Source organism: Dromiciops gliroides, chromosome 6 (genome assembly GCF_019393635.1).
Source record: "Dromiciops gliroides isolate mDroGli1 chromosome 6, mDroGli1.pri, whole genome shotgun sequence".
Classification (NCBI taxonomy): Eukaryota; Metazoa; Chordata; class Mammalia; order Microbiotheria; family Microbiotheriidae; genus Dromiciops; species Dromiciops gliroides.
In genome coordinates this window covers 110,640,063-110,664,904 of record NC_057866.1, presented here as the reverse complement: position 1 = coordinate 110,664,904, position 24,842 = coordinate 110,640,063, and the positions used below count along the sequence as shown (strand labels likewise).

At 47.0% G+C, this 24,842-nt stretch overlaps 1 protein-coding gene across 1 annotated transcript in view; it reads left to right on the top strand.

Annotated features, from left to right (window-relative positions):
• Window positions 1-16,281, top strand: part of DENND2B (DENN domain containing 2B) — a 212,496-nt gene extending 196,215 nt beyond the window's left edge. The window contains 7 exon segments of the mRNA XM_043970649.1: window positions 1,535-1,683; window positions 8,452-8,629; window positions 8,922-8,963; window positions 9,968-10,079; window positions 12,026-12,265; window positions 13,956-14,042; window positions 15,435-16,281. Coding sequence (XP_043826584.1) covers window positions 1,535-1,683; window positions 8,452-8,629; window positions 8,922-8,963; window positions 9,968-10,079; window positions 12,026-12,265; window positions 13,956-14,042; window positions 15,435-15,469 — 843 coding nt within the window. The 3' untranslated portion in view covers window positions 15,470-16,281.
• Window positions 16,282-24,842: the final 8,561 nt, after the last annotated feature.

Sequence of the window (24,842 nt, the reverse complement as noted above, 5' to 3'; positions counted from 1 at the left end):
AAGTGACTCCTACGTGGCTAGCCCTGTGTTTAGTACTGGATAAGAATCACACAGGATGTGAGGATGTAGGGGGTGGTGATCTGCACTCTCAGAGGGAATTCCCACTTGTGAGATCACAGATTGATTGAAACTATTTTTTCTCCAGTGTGGTGGTGTCTGATCTCTTTTGTGCCACTGTGGATTTCATTAAGGAGGCTTTGTAGTATTCCACAGCTGAAGGAATCACTGTTTGCTGGACTCTCTGGAGGTCTGCTCATTTATCTTGTTCAGGTTAGAGTAGCCAGAACAGTAGGTGCCAATACCTTGGTTCTGGACCCTGATAGAAGTTTTTGTGAAAGGCAGGGTCCCCACCATCAGATACCTGATTCCTATGGACTCAGACCCCTATAGTAAATTCCCACTCCTGCCTACCTCCATCCCGTGTGCTGCCTCTCTGGGGGATTGCCTTTGAGGAGGAACGTGTGCCCCTTGGGTAGTGGCACCAACCTTGGGCACAGCTACCTCCTGAGAAGTGTTTGAGACTCAGGATCAGCACAGCGAGCTTGCCTGTGCCACATTCTGGGACATGTGCCCTGGCAACAACATCCATCCTTCTGTCTCTTCCTGACAAGAGAGTCCTGAGGAACGTCATCATGGTTTTCTCCAAAAACCACCAAGTGGATGAGAAGCTGTGAAGATACCCAGTTAGACGGGCACAATGGCCCTTTATGAAATAGCAAGCAAGGCATAAAATATGGAGATGGACATTCTCTCCAGAAAGTTACTCTGACTTCATGGCCTTCTCTCTCCCTCCGGGGGTTAAGATGAGGGTGGCAAGGGCTCCCTAAAGGAGGCACTAGCACAGGGGAGCCTAGATTTACCCAGCCTGTTAAGAACAGCCTGGAATTGTTAGCTGTGGCCCCCACCTACAGGCAGAGAGATAGATGACACAATCTTTGGAGTATCATTTTAACCTGGTATTCTTCCTCAGTTATAAAGGCTGATGATGGGGGAGCAGAACCAGTCTATGTCCAGCACCTCTGTCTGGAGAACAAGGGGATAATGATTAGACAACTGCTCTTCAGGTTATCAGGGTGCCAAGGGGCAAAGTCTTAACTCCTTCAGCCCACCCTACCCCGTGAGTGAGGAGGCTGGATGGGCTAAGAGCTCTTTCCTGGCAGGTCCAGTTGTAGTCCCAACATTTTTCCTGTCTCTCCGAGTTGGACCCACCAGGATAACCTTTTCCTTTTTCCTCCTCTGCTGCCAAAAGCTTGGTCTTCTTTCTTCCTTCCTTCCTTTAATCACCCTCTCCCTCTTCTCTCCCTCTCTCCATCTTTCCCTCCTCTGAGCTTGGCCAAGAGAGAAGGCAAAGGTATTTCTTTGTGACTATTTTGGGTGTTGGGGGTGCCCAGAGGGAAGGGGAAGGCCTGGGATCGGCTGAGGGTATTGGGATTGGTTCTCAGGTAGAAGGATGGGGGTGGGGGGTGGATTCAGGTCTGGAAAGGAGCCCCTCATCCATACAACTCACCTTCTCCCTCTGCCTGGCTCCCTGTAGGTGCTGGAGCTGCGACGGCCTATGGACTCGCGCCTGGAGCATGTAGACTTTGAGTGTCTGTTCACCTGCCTCAGCGTGCGCCAGCTCATCCGTATCTTTGCCTCTCTGTTGTTGGAGCGGCGTGTTATCTTTGTTGCAGACAAGCTCAGGTAGGGCCGGGAGGAAGTGGTGGGGTCTGGGAGGGAGGGAGAGAGGGAAGGAAGGAAGGAGCCAGGGTCTTCCCATTTGCCTTCGCTGGGTATTCTCCTCCCTGGGACCCTGAGTCCCATTGCTGGAGCATCACGTGAGGGCTTCACGAATGTGTCTCTTGTGAACATGCGTGTTTAGTGTTTTGGCAGTGCCCAGGCTGGACAGGGAACCGTGAGCACCTCAGAGCTACACATGGTCCTAAGGGCAAGGGAGTTTATGAAGGAATAGGGTGCGTTGAGGTTTAGCTGAGTCCAGGGAGTGTTTGTGGAGTTACAAAAAGCACAGAAGCTCAGAGTTGGAAGAAACGTGAGAACCCACCTAGCCCAATGCAAACCTCACTGGGGACTACTTCCACATCAGCAGCAAATGAACCTACCTTCTCCTGAGAGACTTCCAAGCAACACCGCTCCTGAGGGGTTCTCTGCCTGTCTGACCGCTCCTCAGTCTCTTTTGCTGTATCTTCCTCTCCACAGGCCCCATCCTGGGCCCTTTTCTCTTCTCCCTTCCTACTTTAATCTCACTTGTTGATCTCATCAGCTCCCAAGGTCAATCAATTACCATCTCTATGCAAATAATTCTGCATATACTTGCATACCCAGTCCCAATCTCTCCCCTCACCTCTAGTCTTAAATCTCCAACTGCCTTTTGTATAACTTGAATTTTAACATCTCATTGTCCTCTCACATTCAACTGTCCAAAAATGAATTTGTTATTTTTCTCCCCAAACCTTCCTCTTTTACCAAATTTCCTATTACTGTGAAAAGCACCACCAGTATAACCCATCCCCCAGGTTCAGCGCGATCCTCGATTCCTCCGTCACACTCGCCTCACATATCTGATCTGTTGCCAAGGGCTGCCATTTCTGCCTTCACAACCTCCTACATATATATCCCTTCTCTCCAGGCATATAGCCACCATCCTGGCAGCCTTTACCTCCTCTCACCTGGACTATTGCAACAGACTTCTGGTTGGTTTTTCCCTGTCTCCAGACAATGACCATGTTTCTCCTAAGTCTTCTGTTCTCTAAGCTAACCATTCCCATTTTCTTCAGTCAGAGACTTCAAGCATCATAGATGGATGTAGCCCATCCATCTTCTCTTTAGCCTCCACTAAATGTAGTGGCCAGACTTGAACACAATACTGTAGAGGAAGTCTGAGCAGGACAAGGTACTCCAGGGCTCTCACACCCCTACCCCTGGATACCTCTCTCAGGGTCATTCTAGCTTTCTTGACTCCTATATATCATGCATTTTTGTTTTTGTTTTTGTTTTTGTTTGTTTGTTTGTTTGTTTTGTGGGGCACTGAGGGTTAAGTGACTTGCCCAGGGTCACACAGCTAGTGTCAAGTGTCTAGGGCTGGATTTGAACTCAGGTCCTCCCGAATTCAGGGCCGGTGCTTTATCCACTGTGCCACCTAGCCACCCCTGAACTACCTTTTAAGCCTGCATAAAGTTATTCTTTTTTTTTTCTTTTTTTTTTTTTAGTGAGGCAGTTGGGGTTAAGTGACTTGCCCAGCGTCACACAGCTAGTAAGTGTTAAGTGTCTGAGGCCGGATTTGAACTCAGGTACTCCTGACTCCAGGGCCGGTGCTCTATCCACTGTGCCACCTAGCTGCCCCGATTAAGTTATTCTTAATGTAGCCCAACAATCAATCTAGACTTTGGAGATCTTTGTGGATCCTGATTCTGTTCTCACACCTAGTAATTTAGCCCTTTCTGATTTGTGTCATCTCTAAATTTGATAAACATATTATTTTAGCTCTCAATCAATTCACTGATAAAAATAGATGATAGTATCTGACATTCATATGATTTTTGTGGTTTTCTTATTTATTTATTTGGTGGTTTTCAAAACCTTTTTGTATATAAATAAGCCTATATGTAGAGGCACTGAAGATGGTATTATCCCCATTTTAAAGATTAAAACAAAAAGATAGTTAGCAAAGACTTGTGTAGCTGATAGGTAGTGAGGCAGGACTCAAATCTCAGATCTGTCAACTCTATTTCTAGGTCTTTTTTTGGTGGGGGAGGGGACGTCAATGAGGGTTAAGTGACTTGCCCAAGGTCATACAGCTAGTAAGTGTCAAGTGTCTGAGGTCGGACTTGAACTCAGGTCTTCTTAAATCCAGGGCCAGTACTCTATCTACTGCACCACCTAGATGCCCCTCTAAGTCTTTTTTTTTTTTTTAATTTTTAACTACATCAGCAGTGGGTTAAGTACATATCACTGGGAATATATGATTGGAAACTTCCCTCCAAATTTTCATCAACTCATTCATGATTGTTCTTTAGATCTAGACATTTAGCTAGTTTTAACTCTACCTAAGATTACAATCATTCAGTCCATATTTCTCCATCTTGTTAATGAGGATAGCACAAGAGACTTTGTCAGATGCTATGCTGAAATCTAAATATACAATGGTTATATCATTCTCCTAACTTACTAGTTTTATAACATTGTCAGAAAATATGATGCTAATGTGGCATGATGTGTTCCTGATGAAGGTGTGTGCTGACTTTTAGGGATCACTGCTTTCCTTTCTAAATGCTCACAAACCATCCCTTTGATAATACATAATTTTTTTCAGGAATTTGACTCAAGGTCACTGGTCTATCATTTAAAGAATATACTCTCTCTCTTTTTTTAAAGGGACATTTTTCCTTCTTTGGTCCTGAAGAGCATCTCTTCTATTCCCCACATTTTGCAAAAATCACTGTGTTCAACCGACACCATCTTCCAGTTCTTTCAGTCCCATGCCTTTTGAATTGAATTTATTAGGAGCAATTAGGTGCTTTCATCCTATCTCCTTTCATTTGTTAACATCATTCCATCAGTCCTAAGCAACCAACAGTCCTGTCCCTTCACTGATTCTCCTTTTCCCCAAGATAACTTTAAAAAGCCCTCTTTGTTGTTATTGTCCATTCTCACTCATTCTGCATTTTAGTGCCCCTTGCCACTAGGCTTACAAGACTGGTATGTTTATTTTTTCTTCATTTATTTTTTGATCCATCAACCATTTGATCCATCAACCAACTTTAAACCTATAGCTAAGTGGCACAGTAGATAGAGCTTCAGGCCTGGAGTCAGGAACACTCATCTGCATGAGTTCAAATCTGGCCTTAGACACTAGGTGTGTGACTCTGGGCAGGTCACTTAAACCTGTTTGCCTCAGTTTCCTTATCTGTAATAGGAGCTAGAGAAGGAAATGGTAAACCACTCTAGTATCTTTACCAGGAAAACAACCCCAAAGGGGTTCATGAAGAGTCGGACATGACTGAAAGTGACCAAACAACAACAGCAAATACTTTACCCAGAGTTTGGCAAAGGATTTGACAGTCACTCGTGCTATTGTTATTGACAGGATGAAGAGATAGAGCTAGATGATAGTTGGGTTGGATGTATTTGAATGTGGCTAAGTGATCACACTCAATGAGTTGGGCATTAATGGGTAGATGCCAGTACAGAAGGAGATATTTCTAATGAAGTACCCTAGGGAATTTTGACCTTGGCCTTGTGCCATTTGAGTTTTTTTATCTTTTCCTTGGATGAAGTCATAGTTGGCAAGCTTATCATATCTGCAGGTGATAGAAAACTGGGAGGGAAAAATAACATGTTGAATTATAAAACAAGGTTCCTTCTGTATTTGTGAACCTGTGAAATCTAGTACATGATGGAATTAGAACTTAGCCCTATAGTAGAGTTGGACCCCAGAGGGAGATCTCACTTTTGGTCCCTTATTCCACGTGTTCCACAGCCTTGAAGCTTTTGAGCTATTCAGGGGATGGGACACATTGCCCAGTGGCCAGAGTAAAGGACCCTTAAGGATCAAGTCTGCCCAACTGGACTTCTTGGAGAAAAAACCCTAATCTTATGCCCCATCATCCAGACTTGAAGCCTTGGGGTCATCTCTGACTCCTCTTTCTTCCTAGCTTGCCTCCCACATCCAGTCCACTATTTCTACTTCCACAATGTCTCCTTCAGGGCTAGGCCTTGTTTTATCATGCTCTGTCTTTGTTCCTATCAGCACTTCTACCTATCTGCCTATGCTTGGGGCTAGGTCAACATAGGACAAGATCTTACCTTTATCCTGCTTCTCCATTCTAATTCTCCTTTGTTGGATCATCTTCTTCCTCCTCCCATCCAGGGGTGGGACTCACCCTAGGTTCTGTCCCAAAGCCTCCTCTCTCTACACACCCTAGTCTAGTGCCTTACAATTAAAGAATATTTGTTAAATTGAATACATCTTTCTTTCCTCTTCAGTTATAGATCTATACTGTTTTTATATGCCTGCATATGTATATCTATCTCTATCATCTATCTATTTATCTATCTATCTATCTATCTATCTATCTATAAATACATATAGCTATAGACACACACAGGTATATTTATATAAATGTATCACTTTTATGCATTGCGTAACAAGGGTCCTTGTACATAGTAGGCATTTAATCAGCTGGTTGAATTAAATAGGGATAGGGAGAGGCCTGTCCTTCCTCCCTCACCTCTCTTCTTACTTATGCCTCCCTCATTCCCTGCCCTAAGAAGAGGAGAACCAATAATGCTTGTAAGAACATATGCCAAAGTTTTGAAAAGAAGAAATTTCCCCCATTTCAAAACTAACATTAGGAAATTTCCCCTACTTCAAAACCCCAATATTTCTTATACTCTAAGGCAGTAAGTAGGGTAAACTTTCCAGTAAGAAACAGTCAGGTGCTTTTGAGTTGGCAGCCGCCCATAATCGGGGTTGTGCTCATTTTGACTATAGTCTGGCAATGAGTGGGCATTAATGGGTAGGTGCCAGGACAGAAGGAGGTGTCTCTAGTGATGTATCCTGGGGAATTTCGACCTTGGCCCTGTGCCGTTTAATATGTGTTATCTTTGATTCAGATGAAGGCATAGTTGGGAAGCTTATCATCCTTGCAGGGGATAGGAACCCCCAAGGGAGCCAGCTTCCCGATTGGCTCAGCCTGCTCTGCCACACCTGATTCTCAGGGCTCCTGCTTTGACCAAGCCATCATTTTATGACCCTGAAAAACCCAACCCCTAATAGCCCTCTGGCTTTTCCTTCTCTGCCCAGCCTTTCTGCCCCTCCCACCCCCTCCCCAACTTAGTATCATATCCCATGGTCTGAATGTGACCATTGTTTCTGTCTGTGGTGGCTTCAGGCTGCCGGTGTGAACACATTCCAAGGCTGGGGCTCCTTCATTCTCCTAGTGCTGGCTGGCCATGCAGGGATTCTGTTCTATGCCAGGACCCAGGGGCAGGGGGAAGGGGAGGGCAGGCGGTACGGAGTACGCAGGATTGGGGTATGAAGACCCACTGCCCTAGAAGGTCTGGATTGTGCTGCTCGTTGGTATCACAAAAAAATTTCCCTTCTTCTCCAAGTCTTTGCTCCTGAAGAAGCTTCCACTGGCTTGGGGGAGGGAGAAGAGAGAAGGGGTCTTGACTTTGTGGAATAAAGAAACCCCTAAGGAGTGCTGGATAAATCTCAGTATTTCAGATAGATTGTTCTCCTCTGCTTGGGTTGGAGAAAGAACTATAATTTTGCCTAACACAGTGCCTTATGCATAGCAGGTGATGGATGAATATTTGTATGTCCACTAGAGGACCCAGCCAGCTTGTCCTGGGCCTCTTAGGAACATGGCCCTGCCACAGATCCTGTAACCTTCCCCATTTGCCATTCTGTCCCATTGAAGCCTGAGCAGAGGGCCCCCTGCCCCTCTCTGCTCCCCCAGAACCACCACCACAGCTGTCTATGCCACAAGAAGGGTCTTGGGAATCTGTGGGTGCGAGTTACCAGGCAGACATGGGGCAGTGCTCAAAGCCATAAAGGGATAGAATGTGGGACCTTGCAAGAGAGGCGGAGGGGCCAACCAGGTTTGATAAAGAGCTTATTTACCTTAGACCTGCCCGGGCAAGGAGGTGGCAGTGGGTGGAGTCACCTTAAGAGGCCCTAAAGACAAGACTCTACAGGGTGGGGCTCAGGCTGGAAGAACTTGTACCTAGGCCAAGTCCACTCCAGAACTGCAGCAGTACAGGGAAACTTCCCCTCTCTGATCCTGTTTCCTCTTTTAAGTTAGGGGTTTGGATTGGAATGATCTCTGTGGTCCTTTCCAGCTCCAACATGCTTTGAGCTGGTGAATCATAGACTTTTTTCCCTCTTTAACCCCAGTTAAAACACGCACTCAACCTTTGCTCACCTACACTATTTGTTCATCTCCAGCTACATACAAACGCATGTGCAAAGCACATGTTTGTGATGAACAAAGCCACGGACAGTGGAGGGTTGAGATTGCCAAGGGGAGAGAAGAGAAAGGACCTTGACCCACACATGGGAAGGTGAAAGACGATGAACCTTTGAAGGAGACAGAGGAGGACCAGGGAGACAACCAGGGGAGTAGGCAGAAAAGCATCTGTTACACTTGTGGATTTGGCCTGGCGAGCTCCCTTGTGCTGGGCCGGGCCCTCTCTGGAGCCCTGGTGTGTGTGCTCCCTAACACCCTGTTATCAAAGGGGATTTACAAAGGATTGGGTATGGCTCAGCTCTGGGCCTTCCCGGAGACACTCATTGATGGGCAGCTTTGCCCTGCCCTGTCTGGCATTCCTGTAGTGGTTTGGGGTGTCTTTTGGGAGGCTTGGCACTCATCTCCCTTTCCCCCGGCTTGGGGCTGATGTTTCGCCCTTCTCGCACCAGCTGAGGGGCTCTGTCTTTCTCCTTCTCTCTAGCACCCTGTCCAGCTGTTCCCATGCAGTGGTGGCCCTGCTGTACCCCTTCTCCTGGCAGCACACCTTCATCCCTGTGCTACCAGCCTCCATGATCGACATTGTCTGTTGTCCCACCCCTTTTCTGGTCGGTCTGCTCTCCAGTTCCCTCCCCAAACTGAAGGAGCTGCCTGTGGAGGAGGTGGGTCCTAATGGTGGGGGAGGGAGGGGGAGGGGAAGGAAGGGGGAGGTCGAGGAAAAGGGGGAGGGGAAAGGAAAGGGAGGTCAGCTGATCTTCTAAGGTCTGACCTTGTCTGCCATCCTTGGGCTCTTCCCTCTGCTCTCGGTCCCCCTTCTTCCAGAGGGGCATCTCTGGGCTGGAGTTGGTACCCCGAGCTCACTCTGTAAGTTACTAAGCTCTGGGACACGCTTGGTGGTAGGAAGATGGCTTGGTGAGAACCTTACATTACCCCAGAATTCTCTTTTCTTCTTAGGCCCTGATGGTGAATCTGGGATCTGATCGATTCATTCGACAGGTGAGCAAGGTGTGAGCTAGCCCACGGCTGGTGGCCTCTACCCTCTGACCAGCTATTGGGCCACAGCCTTCGGGGCTCCCCCTAACACAGACCACTTTACCTATTTTCTGTCCTGGACACCTCGGGCGACAGTTTGGTGAAGCCTCTGGACCTCTTCTCAGAAGAATATTTTTAAATGCATAAAGCAAAATAAATAGGATTACAAAGGAAGCTAATCATCTTGAAATTCAGTTTGTTGTTGTTTATTTGATTCGTTGTGACTGACTTCATGACCCCATTTGGGGTTTTCTCGGCAAAGATACTAGAGCGGTTTGCCACTTCCTTCTCCAGCTCATTTTAAAGATGAAGAAACTAAGGCAAAACAGGGTTAAGTGACTTTCCCGGGGTCACCTGGCCAGTAAGTGTCTGAGGTCAGAGTTGAACTAAGGCCCTCATGACTCCAGGCCCAGCATTCTATCCACTGCATTTCCTAGCGACCCAAAATTCAGTTAGAAAAATATAAAAAAGAAAAACAACTTAAATTCTCCGTTAACCAAAGGTTTAAGAATGAGAGCCCTAGACATACATCCTCTCAGCAGCTCACCCCTCACAAACAAGAGTCAGACTGGATTCGGGCCTGTACTTCTCTGTGTTGTGGGGCTTCATTATTGGCAGTGGAAGGAAGGGTCTTTCCTTCTCTAGCAGGCATCCTCTGAGCAGAGAGGAAGCTTGGTGGTCTTCTGGACAAGGAGCCACAAGACGCTGGGCCCTAGCCCTTCCTCCACCCCTTGTTGACTTGACGACCTTGGCCAATGTCCCTTAAACTCTAGGTATTCAGGTTTCTTCATCAGTAAGACAGATCTAAGGTCCCCTTTGGGTCCAGCTCCTGGTTCTCTGAAGCCAGAGTTGGAGAATGAAGAGTCAGGGTGGGTAGGCAGGCCTGGTCCTCTTACCTGCCTGGGTGGGATGTAACGCCATGTTGTGGCCACAGAGTTAAGCAGCCCTTTCTTACTTCATTCTTGCAGATGGATGATGAGGACACCCTGCTGCCTAGGAAGCTACAGGCGGCTCTGGAGCAGGCTCTGGAGAGAAAGAATGAATTGATCTCCCAGGACTCTGATAGCGACTCCGAGGATGGTAAGAAGGGAACTAACTGGTCTGGACCCCGGTATAGCGATCAGGCCAAGAGAATAACCAAGGGGTATAGAAGAGGTCTATGGTCTGTGCTGGGCCAAGCCTGATCTGTCTGATGAAAGAACAGAGAGTCCCAGGCACAAGAGGAGAGACCTTCTTCCCGGGTCCCTTCCTTCAGACTGGAATACCTCAAACCCACATCCCCCCGATGTCTCAGGGGCATAGGGAGATCATGGTAATTTCTCAGAGGATATCTAGAAATGTAAACCATCCTGGAGAATCTTCCCAGATTGTACCCCTACATAGGTCCACATTGTGGTCACTTTCAGGGAAGTTAATTGAAACATTCAGCTTTGTATTAGTTTAAGCTTCTCCCACATCCTAAGAGTGAGGAGAGTCCCAACGGCTACTTCCTTTGGTGTTCTTTGACCAACTGTGAGAAGTCTGCCTGCAGAACTATTCCTGCCCTGCCCAGGGCCTCTGGTGGGGTGGGGGATACACATGTGACCACGAAGGGTCTCTACTGATCATGGGGTCAGAACCCAGCTTTAGCCCTGACATTTGTGTGTGTGTGTGTTTGGTATGTGTTAGGGGTAGGATGGAGGTGCTCTTATTCATATGGAAAGTGTTCATTCAGGACCTACAACATGAACTCTGCTATGCCAGGCAGGATGAGGAATGCCAAAAGAAGCCTGGTCCTCTGGGAGCCAGTAATTCAGTTGTGGAGACAAGACATAGGCAGGCAACAGAATCAGGGAGCAAAACGCAGCAGTCTGTGGCTAGAAGCAAAGGCTGGAGAAGTGGGAAAGTCCAGTGCAGGCTGTGGCTCTGAGCAAGGCCTTGGGGAGGAAGTGGGGTTCAAATGATTCCCCTTCCCTGCCTTACAACATTGCTTTATTTTATTTTTTAAATGACAAACTTAGCGAATATGGATATTCCAACACCCAAAGAACCGAAAAGGAGGATTCTGTATATGAGTCAGACTCTGTAATATGGAAAGTGTTTTTTTAAAAAAAGCTATATATTGGGGGCAGCTAGATGGCACAGCGGATAGAGCACCGGCCCTGGAATCAGGAGTACCTGAGTTCAAATCTGTCCTCAGACACTTAACACTTACTAGCTGTGTGACCCTGGGCAAGTCACTTAACCCCAATTGCCTCACTAAAAAAAAAAAAAAGCTATATATTAAACATGATAGTACCAACATTGTCTTGTTTGTCCATGTCTCCACCTTGTATTTCCTTCACTCTCCTGCATATTTTTTTACTAATTTTTTTGGCATCACTATTCCTGCCCCTTTACCCCTCAGCTAAAAGCCTTTTCTTGAAATAAATAAGTGCAGCCCAGGAAAATAAATTCTCACACCAGCAGCATTTGGACATGGGTGACTCTTCCTGGGCCCCTTGTTGGTTGCCTCTCTGCCAGGAGGTGGGAAGCGTGCTCCACCAATTGGCCTTCTGGACTTAGGATGGTTCATTTCATCCATCAGGTTTCTTAAGTCTTTACTGTAGTGCATAAGGTATTTTCCTTTGTGTAATTGTAGTGTATAAGTGGACTTGCTCACCTCACTTGGCATTAGTCCAGTGGAGTCTTCCCTGGTTTCTCCAAATTTCTCTCTTTTTTATTTCTTAGCATCTATTACATTCCGATGCCACCGCAATTTGTCAAGCAATTTCCTATTTAATGGGCACCCATTTTTTTTTCTGACAAAAAGCGCTGCTACGAATATATTTTTTGTACATTTGGAATCTTTCTTTCTATCTTTGACCTCTTTGGGATGTATACCTAAGAGTGGTATTGCTGGGTCCAATGGGATGTATAATTTAGCAACTTTCCAGAAGGGTTGGACCAATTCCCAGCTCCACCAACAATGTATGAGTCTACTTGTCTTCCCAGAGCTCATCCAACAATTGTCACTTTCCTTTTTTTTTTTTTTCTGTCCCTTCTAGAGTGTAATACCCTTAATGGGCTGGTATCTGAGGTGTTTATTCGTTTTTTTGTGGAGACCGTGGGGCACTACTCTCTGTTCCTAACTCAGAATGAGAAGGGGGAAAGAACCTTCCAGAGGGAGGCCTTCCGAAAATCTGTGGCCTCTAAGAGCATCCGTCGCTTCCTGGAGGTTTTCATGGAGTCTCAGATGTTTGCCGGCTTCATCCAGGACAGAGAGCTAAGAAAGTGTCGGGCCAAGGGTAAGCAGGGGAAGGATGGGGCTGGGGCAGCCACAGTGGCCTCCTCTTCCTTTTGTTGATGCCTTCACCAGTGCTTGTATTGTCGAAGCTTCCACGGTGTCAGGGTTGGACAAGGGTCAGACCTCCTCTACTTTCCATTTTCTCCTGAAAGGGAGGGAGAGGGCTGCGAAGTGAGCAAGTCAGCTCCTCTCCTAGGATGCCTGAGAAGGGCCTCGCACCCGATTTCCAGTCCCTTCCTTATATGAGTCCCCCATCCCCAAGGCATTCTCTCTACCAGTATATAGCTCAGGATGGTGACTGCAACAGCTTCTTCCCTCTCTGTATGGGGAGGCTGAGGATGAATGTGGCAGAATAGGGGAAAGGGATCATTCTCCTTTTTTTGTTTGTTTTGTTTGTTTTTGGTTTTTTGGGAGACAATCTGGGCTAAGTGACTTGCCCAGATCACACAGCTGGTAAGGTTCAAATGAATCATTCTCTTGGTGGCTATGGGATGGGCACCCTCTCTGCAGACTTGTTCTGCCTGTCCTAGGCAGCAGGACTAGGGAGAGTTGGGTGGGTGCAGAGACCCAGCCCCAGACTCCATATAAGGAGAAGAATGCAAACAAAACAGAGCAGATAGCTGCAGAAGGTTGTGAGTTCCCGTGGCTGGAGTGCTTCATCTTGGGACTGGGCAACCACTTGTCCAGGATGTGCTGTCAGTGGGAGATGATCCAATGGGATGGATAGTTTAGTGAGTCTTTGGGCATCTCATTCCAGAATGGTTGGATCAATTCCCAGCTCTACCAACAATGCCAACGTGGACATTCCATGATCCCATTATAAATTCCTGGAGGGCAGGATCTGCGCTGTATGTTTCTGCGTGTCCTTGATGCCTAGCACAGAGATTTGTAGATGGTGGACATGTTTATTAAACTGAATCAGGAGGAGTCCTACCCCCTAGTGGCTCAGATGAGAAAAGCCAGCTCCATGAAAAGATTGAACCCGTTCAACAAACATGAATTGTAGCCTAATGTGTGCACAGTCTGGGCTAAGCCCCAGGTTCCAGGCCTGCCCCCCCTCCCCAGGTGCTGAAGCCTTCCAGGGGTCCCCCAGATATTTTGTGGAGACCATTGCAGCCCCTTACCCTGTCTACCTCTCTTGTACCCGTGCCTGGTCTGCTTCTTTTTCCAGTCATACGTGCTGTAGATAATCTCTCTACACCTCAGTTTCTACATCTGTCAAGTGGGGATGACAATTGCGCCAGGGTTGATGTGAGGATCAATTGAGATAGTATTTGTGAAGTTCTTTGCAAATCTTAAAGCGTTGTCTAAATTAATGCTAACATTTCCATAGCACTTACTATATGCCAGGCACTGTGCTAAGTGCTTTACAATTATTATATAGATCTTGCTTTTATTTTTTCATCATCATCATCATTTTTGGATTTGTCATTCTTTTTTCCATTGTCCTTTGGGCCCCTGAGAGAGGGGCAGTGATTCGCCCACAAGGTGACAGGGCTGAAGCCAGACCCTCAGTATAGCCCTTTCTTCCATACTGCCTAATGTTCTAATAGGCTGGTTATATGATGCTAGAGCTAAATCTCAAGAATCTCCTTTATTGGGGTCTACAATGTTTGAAGTCACCTTACCCCATCTCCCTGGCCCCTCTGGTTCCCTCTGGTGATTGATCTCCCTCCCCCTTCTCTTCCCAGGCCTGTTTGAGCAGCGAGTGGAGCAGTATTTAGAAGAACTCCCCGACACAGAACAGAGTGGGATGAATAAATTTCTTCGAGGGCTGGGTGAGTGGCTACTGTGGTAAGAACTGCCCTGGGGTCTGCTGACCAGCTACATACAGGGCAGAAGGGAGGGCAAAGAGGTGACCAGAGAGGTGATTCTGGGGCAGAAATCTTCAGAGAATATTGGTGGCCTATCATGACTTCCCAGGGGGGAGATCTGTCTTTCGTAGGGGCTCATTATGGGGAGGTAGCCATGGGCAGCCTTGGTTCTTGAACCAAGCATCCTGCAGAGAGGCCAGGCTAAGATATGTCTTCTCAAGGGGTTGAGCAAGAGTTTCTTTGTGTAGGCAGTAGAGACAGACTCAATGCAGAACATTCTCATTTCCAGGAGAGGACAGGGCCTGGGGAAGGGGCAGTTCCTGAATGGCCTGATTCAAACGTGTTGGCCCTATTCTCATGACTACTGCCTGGGTCAGGCTCTCATCACCTAGCACCTAGACTATTATAATATCCTTCTGGTTCATTTCCTTGCCTCGAATTTCTCCTCTATTCAATTTTATCTTGAACATAGCTGTCAAATGATGTTCCTGAAGCACAGCTCTGACCATGCCACTCTCGCAGACACATGGTGCTCATTATTGCCTCTAGGACAAAATAGAAACTCTCTCTTTGTCATTTAGACACCTTCATACCCTGGTTCTGACCTACCTTTCCAGGCTTATTTCACATTTCTTCCTTCCTTGTACTCTGTGGTTCAGGCAAACTCGTTTTCTTCCTCTACATAACATTCCAATTCTTACTCAGTGCCTTTCTACAGTCTATCTCCCATGCCTAGTATTTTTCTCGACCTCCTCTCTACAACATTTGATACTATTGATACCTTTTATTTGATACCTTCATCACTACCACCTCTTAGGATTCCTAGCTCTTTGAACCTCAGCTCAAGTGCGATTTTCTCTGAAGCCTTTCCCTAGCTGCTAGGGCCTCCACACTGAATTTATTTTGTATGGACCCTATGCATACGTAGATTTGTATCTATGGTGTCCCCCAATAGAATATAACCTCACTGAAGACTGAAAAAACCAAATGTGTTGGGCCTTCTCCAGCTGCCTCCATCTTCTTTAGGGAAACATAGTATTGATTCACCCAGCAGAATAATTAAATCCTAGAAGAGCACTGAGAAAATCAGTTCCAACCCCATCAAAGTAAATGAGAGAAGGGGATCTGCCTAAAGTCCACTCAGTTATTCACTGGCAGAACTGGGTCAAGAACTCTCAGCCCAGCTCTCTTGCCAACTAGCTTAGACAATGAGTCTGTGGTATCTGCAACTTTGTCCCTCCTCGGGGCCGAGAGAGGTGGAGAAGTGGCCAGCAAGGAGGAAAGTGCTTAAAGAAGCAGTGATGTTGACCTATTCCTATGAGCATCTCGGGCTTCCTCTCTCTCTTTGGTCCATAGGCAATAAAATGAAGTTTCTTCACAAGAAGAATTAACGCCCCCCCCCCTCACCACCAGGAGACTATTTATCAGATTGAGCAGAGAGCCCAGTGCCCACAGAGCCAGGCGCAGCAAAGATGGGGTCTCTCTCCCCCGCTGCTGGCACGGAGTTCCTGCTTCCTACCCCCGCTGACCACAGCTGCCAAGCCCCATCCATGCCCAGGATGTCCCAGGATGTGCCAGAATGCGTGTTTGTAAATAATCCGCTGCAAGCTTCCGGAACTGGTTTTGTAACGAGCAAGGAGAAGGGTGTTAAATATTTGTATATTCCCGGGAGGACCATGCCATAGCATGGATCCGGTTTTGCTTGGTGCCAATGATTGGCCATTTGTGTGCAACTGACTGTCTCAGCCGAACCACTGACCTTTCCCTCAGAGGAGTCTGTCGCTTGGCCCAGACCTGTGGCAGAGGGACTTGGTTGCCCGAGGCCCCTGCTCCGGATCTTAGGCCTCAGAGGGCAGGGAAGCCATGGCGTTGGTGCAAGAGGACTGGTTTTTATCTTACAGAGTTTCTATTTTTCTCTAGTTTTCTTTCTATCTCATTTGGAAACACCAAGGCCAGCCAGGCCACATTCGCAGCAAGGTACTTGGTTCCTAGACACTCACACCCATGTCCCCGGGCCTCCCTCCATTCCAAATGATGACCAGTGAGCTGTTGGGAGCCCCTGCCTCTCCACATCATGACTGCTGGACACCAACTGGCCCCTGTTTGCCCTTTCTTCCAACCAGCAGCGGTGGCCATTTGGTACAGTGTGTCTGTTCTCCACAGTGTACGGGTGTTCCCAATAAATGGTGTACAGTTGTCTGGGTCGAAGGCTTTGTGTGTTGTTCCTCGACCTTCCTGCTGGAAGCCACTACACTACCAGGGGCTGGGGCATCAGTATTACCCAAGGAAATAAACACCAGCACACAAACAGAATCCAACTTCTCACGAATAGTTCAACCTCTAGAGATTTTACACAGAGCTCCCCATCAAGAACAGACAGTAAGCCCTTGGTATCCTTCAATGGTCCCTGTACCCAGACGTCTATAAAAAGGAAATTTCTATTTTGGGGTGGTAGAGGTGCAGTGACATAGAAAGGTGTGACCTCTAGAGCCCCTTTTTGTAGAAGAGTTGCTCATTTAGAATCACAGAATCCCAGCGTTGGAAAGGATCTTAGGAGTCATCCAGTCCCGCCTCCCATTATATACAGAAATCCCCTCTAAGCATCCCCAGAGAGGTGCCTATCAGTCCAGTCTTTAAGAGGAGAAGCTCAGGGTCCCAGAAGGCAGGCACTTTCCTTGTTGGACACATCACAGTTTTACCCCTTTCAACCCATAACCTCAGTCCCTTGGGTCCACTGAGGCCTGCGCAGTCTCCAACCGAGCTGTGGTTCGGAGGTGCTACTTGCCTCATAGAGCAAAGTGGAGAGTTTTTCTGCAGGGAAGATGAAGACATTTTCTCCCAGAAAAGAGTCTCCCTACATGGTCAGGCAGGGTGTTCAGCACCAAGAGAACAGGGCAGTGAGGGAGGGCCAGCCCAGAGCTGGGTGTTTGATTTGTGGTGATAGGGAATTGAAGAGATTTCTTCTCTATGAGCCCAGCCTGAGCCTCCTTTTATACTTTGGTGTCTCTGTACAATGGGCTTGTAGAAGGTGTCTAAAGAAAATGAAGGGGTGTATTGAAGAGGGATCTCAGGACCAGCAGGCCCTGAATGGTGTGACAAACAAGTCATTGTAATGCCTTGACAAGTTCTAATTCAGGCATTTTGTTTTCTTGGGATGGGAGAGTTTCCCCATAGTTACTTACTTCCTAAGGGTGATAGAGGTGAGCAGCTACCACGTGGTGACAGGGCCACAGGTAAAATACCTAAATTTTTTGAGGCTTTGCATACCCACCCTAGCTCGTTCCCCATCCAGGCTGATCATCTGCCCAAGGACCATGGGCCATGTCTTAGTTACCTTTAGCAGAAGGAATGTTTACAGATGGGGGTGAGGAATTCAACACTGAAAAATGCAATGGAGGATAGCTGAAGATGCAATGAATCCTACCATTATCAAGCAGTCTAGAAAGTAAAAAAAATTTGCAGTCATGTTAACACTGAAGTTCAATCAGCCCAGCACCTTCACTTTTATTGGCCCTGTGACAGTGAAGCAAACTGTGCCCATCATCCACCCATCATGGCTTCTTTCCTACAGACCTTTCCCTATTCCCCTCCTTCCCTTTCTTTCACCACAACACCTTGACTGGGAACCCACCTATCACCTCCTGACAAAGGTGCTGAGTCGTCTAGGTCAAAACTGCCTCTAATCTCTGGGAACCCCAGTGCTCATGTTCACTTAGGATTTTGTGCTTGTTTCATTTAAGGTGTTTTTTTAAGACTGAGTTTTCCTTTCTTGCTCAGACTGGAAGTTCAGGGTTACTCATGCCAAGTCCTACTCTGGTCAGCACAGAGTTTTAATTGACTTCATTTCCAGGCTGGGTTCACCCCTCCTGGTAACCCCTAACTTAGTTTGGATGCCCAACTGGCTTAGCCCATTTGAACTCCAGAACTCAAATGATCCACCAACCTCAGCTTCTCAGGTAGAGGGGATTAAAGGCATATGACACCACATCTGGCTCCTGCTTGTTTTTGTTTTTTAGTGAGGCAATTGGGGTTAAGTGACTTTCCCAGGGTCACACAGCTAGTAAATGTTAAGTGTCTGAGGCCAGATTTGAACTCAGGTCCTCCTGACTCCAGGTCCGGTGCTCTATCCACTGCGCCACCTAGCTGCCCCTCCTGCTTGTTTTTAAAGGATGAAGAGGACTGGGAAGATTTCTTCATTGTGTCCAATGAATAAGCCATGTCATGCCTTCAGTGGGAATGGTGTCAGAGACAAGGATAAATTGTTTTGTTTCTGCCAAACCTTATTCTCTGAAATTTCATGCAATGGCAGGACAGCTAGGACCAGGTCTCAGGATCGCTCTAAAGCCCATACTGCATGGAGGGTAAGATGTGGGCAGCTCCTTGGAGAACAAGATACTTGACAACTCAAGCTGTCCGCTGGTAACAAGACCCAGGAGAGCCATGTATACTTGTGCCCCTTCTAGTTAGTCACATTCCATCATTTCTGACCATTTGGTACCTAGTCCTAGATCATAATTCTTCCTGTCCTGAACTGTCAGGCTCCCCTGCAATCACAGGAATGAATGTACTCTACCCTTTGGTGTGTGTCTATTTTTTTTTTTTAGTGAGGCAATTGGGGTTAAGTGACTTGCCCAGGGTCACACAGCTAGTAAGTGTTAAGTGTCTGAGGTCAAATTTGAACTCAGGTCCTCCTGAATCCAGGGCCGGTGCTCTATCCACTGCACCATCTAGCTGCCCCGTGTGTGTCTATTTTTAAAGAAAAGTTTCCAATAAGTTAAAATGTTGTCTTGTGTCTTTATATAGCCTGAAAATAGGTAAATTATGTCATTATGATATACAGCATGGGCAGGCTATCATTTGGAAAGTTGAGAGGGGATTACGAAACTTTAGAGTCATAGTCATAGTCATAGTTAATCAAATTAAGTGCCTGCTTTGTGCACTGTGCTAAGCACTCAGGATACAAGTAATAAAGACAGGCCCTCCCTCCAGGAGCTTGCAATCTAATCAAAGAAGACAATAAACAAAAGGAAACTGAAAAGGTGGGGTGGTAGGGTGGGGGAGGTGGTCAGGCAGCGGAGGGTACAGTTGTTGGAGTCAAAGCCAAAAGTCTCTTCCACTTTGGGTCTCACTTTTCTCTCGTCATGTAAGAGTTGGGCTAAAAGAATTCTAAGGCCTCTTCTAAGTCTTGATTCCTTGAGTACAGGCACACTGCGCTTCACAGATATTGTGTTTTTTACAAATTGAAGGTCTGTGGGAATCCCGCGTCGAGTAAATCTGTCAGCGTCATGTTTCCAACAACTCGTGGTCACATTGTGTCTTAGTGTTACATTCTGGTAATTCTTGCAGTAGTCCAATTTTTCCATTATCATTATATCTGTTATGGTGATCTATGATCAGTGATCTTGGAGATTTTTATTGTAATTGTTTTGGGGCACCACAAACTCTGCCCATGTAAGAATGTTAACTTTAATTGATAAATGTTTTGTGTGTTCTGACTGCTCTGCCAGCTGGCTGTTCCCATCTCTCTCCCTCTCCTTGGGCCTTCCTATTCCCTGAGACACAACAATATTGAAATTAGGCCAGTTCATAACCTTACAATGGCTTCTTAGTGTTCAACTGAAAGGAAGAGTCAACAGATGAGGCAAACTTCATTGTCTTATTTTAAGAAATTGCCACAGTCACTCCAACCTTCAGCTCCCGGACCCTGATCCATCAGCAGCCATCAACATTGAGGTAAGACCCTCCACCAGCAAAAAGATTACAACATGCTGAAGCATTTTTTATTTTCAGCAATAAAGTATTTTTTAAATTAAGGTATGTACATTTTTTTTAGACATAATACCATTGCACACTTAATAGACTACAGTATATTGTAAACATAACTTTTACGTGCATTGAGAAACAAAAAGATTTGTGTGACTCTTTATTGCAATATTCACTTTATTGCTCATCTTGCTGCCCCTTTCTATGCTGTACCAAGTTGTGCTATGCTGTATGTAGCCTAAAAAACCAAAAATGTGGGCCTGTGGAGAGCAGGAGATGGGTTTTGCCTTTGAATCCTCCAGTGGCACAGCGCACAGTATACAATAGGTCTCAATAAATGCTGATTTGACTTGACTTAGACCCAGAACTTCTTGAAAGAATATTTTCGGTCAGATAGTGTTAATGGCTGTGTCAAGTTTCAAGCCAAGTCTTTACGCAGATTGATCAACCTTTCCCCAATAAAGCTTCTGAAGCCCCACTGCTGCTACCTCTTCATCAAATAAACAATGACATCAGGAAGAATGAGGTGTAGAGAAATCCTATAGTTCAACCAACTAATCGATCAATATTTATCAAGTGCCTACTATATGCCAGGCACTGTGCTAAGCACTGGGGATACAAAAAGAGGCAAAAGACAGCCCCTGCCTGCAAGAAGCTTACAATCTAATAGGGAAGACCACAGGCAAACAAATATATACAAAGCAAGTTATATACAGGATAAATAAGAATTAACAGAGGGGATGCTGGAATTAGGAGGGATTGGGGAAGGCTTCCAGTAAAAGAAGGGATTTTAGTTGGGATTTAAAGGAATCCAGGGATGTCAGTGGGCAAAGTAAAAGAGAGAGCATTCCAGACATGGTGGGCAGCCAGAGAAAATGCCCAGAGCCAAGAGATTGAGTGTCCTGTTTGTGGAACAGCCAAGAAGCTGGTGTCACCAGATTGCAGAGCACGTGGAGGAGGAAGGTGTAAGAAGTCTGGAAAGGTGAGAGGAGGCTAGGTTTCTGAAGGCTTTGAATGCCAAAGCATTTTATATTTGCTCCTGGAGGCCATAGGGAGCCTTTAGAATTTATTGAGTTGGGATGGGTGGGGTGAGGAATTACATGATCCAATCTATGTTTTAGGAAAATCACTTTAATAGTCAAATGGAATGGGGAGAGACTTGAGATAGGCAGAGCCAGGCTATTGTAATGATAGCCCAGGCATGAGGTGATGAGGGCCTGGATTAGGGTAGGGGCAGTGTCAGGACAGAAGGGATACCCCTTCAAGTGATGCTGCAAAGGTGAAATTGACGGGCCTTGGCTACTGCTAGGATATGGGATGTAAGAGAGTGAAGAATCCAGGATGACTCCTACTTTGGGGGCCTTAGGGACTGGGAGGATGGTGCAGTAATAGGGAAGGAAGGGGGAAGGAGGGTTTAGGGGAAAGAGAATGAGTTTAGTTTTGGACATGTGGAGTTTTTAAGGTGTCTCCTGGACGTCCAGTCTGCGACATCTGAAAGTGTGATATTGGAGGTCACCAGAGAGATTGGGACAGAATGGAGAGCTGTAAGGATCATCAGCATAAATCCATGGCAACTAATGAGATAACCAAATTTAGAGACAGGGAGAAGAAAAGAGTACTCAGGACAGGGCCCTTAGGGGCACCTATAATTAAAGGAGGAATGATCTGGAGGATTCAGAAAAGGAGATGGAGAATGGGTGGTCAGAGAGGGAGGAGGAGAACCAGGAGAGAGTTGTACCCAAAAAACCAAGGAGAGTGATCCACAGAGTCAAAGGCAGCCCAGGTGGGGTCAAGAATGAAGACCGAGAAAAGAACATTGGATTTGGCAACTATGAGGTCATGAGTGACTTTGGAGAGAGCAGTTTCAGTGGACTTATGAGGTCCAGAGCAGGATTGTAAAGGGTTAAGCAGAGAGTGAGAGGAGGGGAAGCGGAGGCACTTACTCTTAATGGGCTGAAGACAAAAAGGACAATAGCTAGGAGGCACTTACTCTTAATGGGCTGAAGACAAAAAGGACAATAGCTACGATGGAAAGATCAAAGGAGGCTTTTTTCTGGTTGGGAGAGACTGTAGGCAGGCTAAGTGACCAGAGGGCAGTTGAGGTTCAAGTTCAGCCCTGGCTAGCACTCCTTGTCCGACTCTAGGCTAGACCTTCCCCGGCCTGTGTCCAGCTCCGTATCTCGGGATAAGGTTTCATAGGGGACAGGCTTGTTGGGAGGAAAGCGCCTTGAAGCTTATCAAGTGTTTTACAAACGTCGGCGGGGGTTTCTTAGATTGGGATGGAGAGGAAGGCCTCTCTCCAACCTCGGGCCCCCTTTTATAAGAACCAGGGGTCAAGAGGCATTTATGAAGTGCTTCCTATATGTGCCAGGCGCTGTGCCTCGAGGATGCAGAGGCAAAAAATAGCCTCTGTCCTCACGCAGCTCACAGTCTAACGGGAAAGACAACATGCAAACAACTGCGAACAAGATGTAAACGGGTCCTCAGCGCTTGGCACAGGGCCTGGTACATAGTAGGCATTATCCTCACAACACCCCTGGGAGGTGGGGGCTTTTATTCTTCCAATTTTCCAGAAGAGGAAACTGAGGCAGACCGAGCGTAAATGACTCGCCCAGTACAACCCAGCTGAAATATGGCAGGGACTGGACTCGAACCCAGGTTTTCCTGGTTCTCACGAAGACCAGCTGCACCCCACTTCCCCGCCCACGTCTCTCCAGGTCGCCGTGGGTCACGACTGTCCCAGGCGGGCGAACGCGGGGATCAACTCTGTGGTTCGGGTTCCAGGTCATGTCCTACGGAAGAGGGTCTGAGAGGAGACGGTGCCGTCCGTTCTTCCCGGAACTGGATGGCTGCAGCTTCGGGAGCCGGTCGGCGCCTCTCATAGGATACACCCCCAACTACACTGCACCCCCCCACCCCGGAGGACTCTCACTCCGGGAGCTCTAGGCAAACCACCGAGTTGGGACTGGAGAGAGGAGGATAGGCCGGCCTAGAAAACGGAGGGAGGGGCCCCCCCCTAACGCCACTTCCGTTTCCGTCCGGGGAGGAAGTCATGCCTGTTTGTTCTGGGAGGGACCAGCGTGAAAAACCTCTGGGTCCGGAAGTAGCTGTACTCTGCTATTCTCGCGATAACTTCGTGCCCGCATTCCGAGGGCGCGTGGGCGGGGCCGCGCAGCCCTCTCGCTTCACGCTCTTGCCGGGCGGGGTGCGAGCAGTTCTCTGGGGCCTACTCTTCCCCCTCGTCCACGTCCCGGTCTTCTTCCGCAATCCAATGGGAGCAGCCCAGTCTCGTTGGTGCTGCGGACGCCGGCCTCAGTTTCCCCATCGGTAAAGCGAGGGCATGGCACCGGGACCGCCGAGAAGGCGCTGAGGAAGATCACCTGAGCCCCACTGTCCATCCACAGCAACCCAGCCCCTACGCCCGAGGCCTTGGTCCAGCTCCAGTCTGGCCTCTTTTCTTGCCTGTTGGTTAACCTGGCCCCATTCCTTTCGCCGGTGGGATCACTGGGGTACTGTGGTGGGCAGCGGGTAAAGCACTAGGCCCAGCCAGGAATTTGAAGACCCTGGGCAAGTCACTTGACCCTCTTTGCCTCAGTTTCCTCCTCTGTAAAATGAGCTGGGGAAGGAAATGGCAAACTGCTCCAGGATCTCTGCCAAGAAGACCCCAGATGGGGTCTCAGCATTCCTCTAAGTAGGGCCCAGTATATGGGACTTACTGGCCATTTAAGTGGAGAAGACACATCCTGACTCAACTGGATGCTTTAATGCTAACACCTATTCTCAAGTGTGGTGGGGCCCGGTGCTCCCAGAACCCTTTCAGGTTTTCATAATACAAAGATGTTATTTCTAGGAAGGCAACCGCCAGTAGACATAATCCACATACATAAAAGCTCTTTGGAAGATCCTCAACTATTTTTTAAGAGCATAAGGGACCCCGAGAGCAAAAATATTTGGGAACCGGTATATATATTGGTGTAGGTCCCCCTACTTTCTTCTCATACTGATAATGCTGGTCTTGTTTTCAGCTGACCCACCAGTAGTTTTTAATCAGCATTGGGCAGGGTTGCTGGCAATCCATAAATAATGTGATTTAGGATTTCCTGCTCTCAGATGATAGAAAAGATTTCCTCAGACACCAGACACCTACTGAGGAAAAGCACAATTGGCTTAAGAGGGACACCTTGGCCCATTTCTTTTGAGAAGCAGTGGTATAGTGGTGAGGACACTGGAGTAGGCAGAAACGTGTTTGTCTTGGCATTACCACGTAGACATTTTACGGCCAAATGTATGTTAGCTGCCTTCACCCAGTGCCTCTACTTTCTCCTTACCCACTCTAGCTCAGTCTCCTACAACTGGGCTTCTAGCATTACTGAAACTATTTCATTAGTTGTCACCAATGACCTCCACTTGCCACATCCAATGGCCTTCTCTAGACCATATACTTTGGCTATCTTTTCCAAGATCGAGAGAAAATTAGCTACCAGGAGATATTAGGTCGCTAATTGTGACCTGATGATTTTCCTGGTCCCCCTCCCCACCACCTATGCTGTACCTTTTTTGTATGCACCTAATAAAGCACATCTTCCCCATTATAATGAGCATATTGAGGGGATAGTTGTCTTTATATACATCCCCATTGTTTAGCACAGTAACTGACACTTGGTACAGATATAAAGAGGACATATAATCCTTTTATCTGATGGCTTTGTTTTATTAGTGGAGCTGAAAGCTTTGCCTCAATAGCACTCCCCCACCCCCCTTCTCAGCTAGTAATTGAAAAAATGAGGCCATTCACTTACTAAGTTCCTCTTCTCATATCACTTTCCCTGTAAATTATCCCTGCTACTTGTCGCCAAGTCCTTACCTATGACAACCCCTGTATATATTTTTAATCTTATCCAGGTACATTTTCCCCCTTTCCCCTATATAATCATGTCCAAATATTCCTTAGCCTTAAAAAATTCACATCTTATTCCTGCTAACTTGTGCTATATGTGCCTC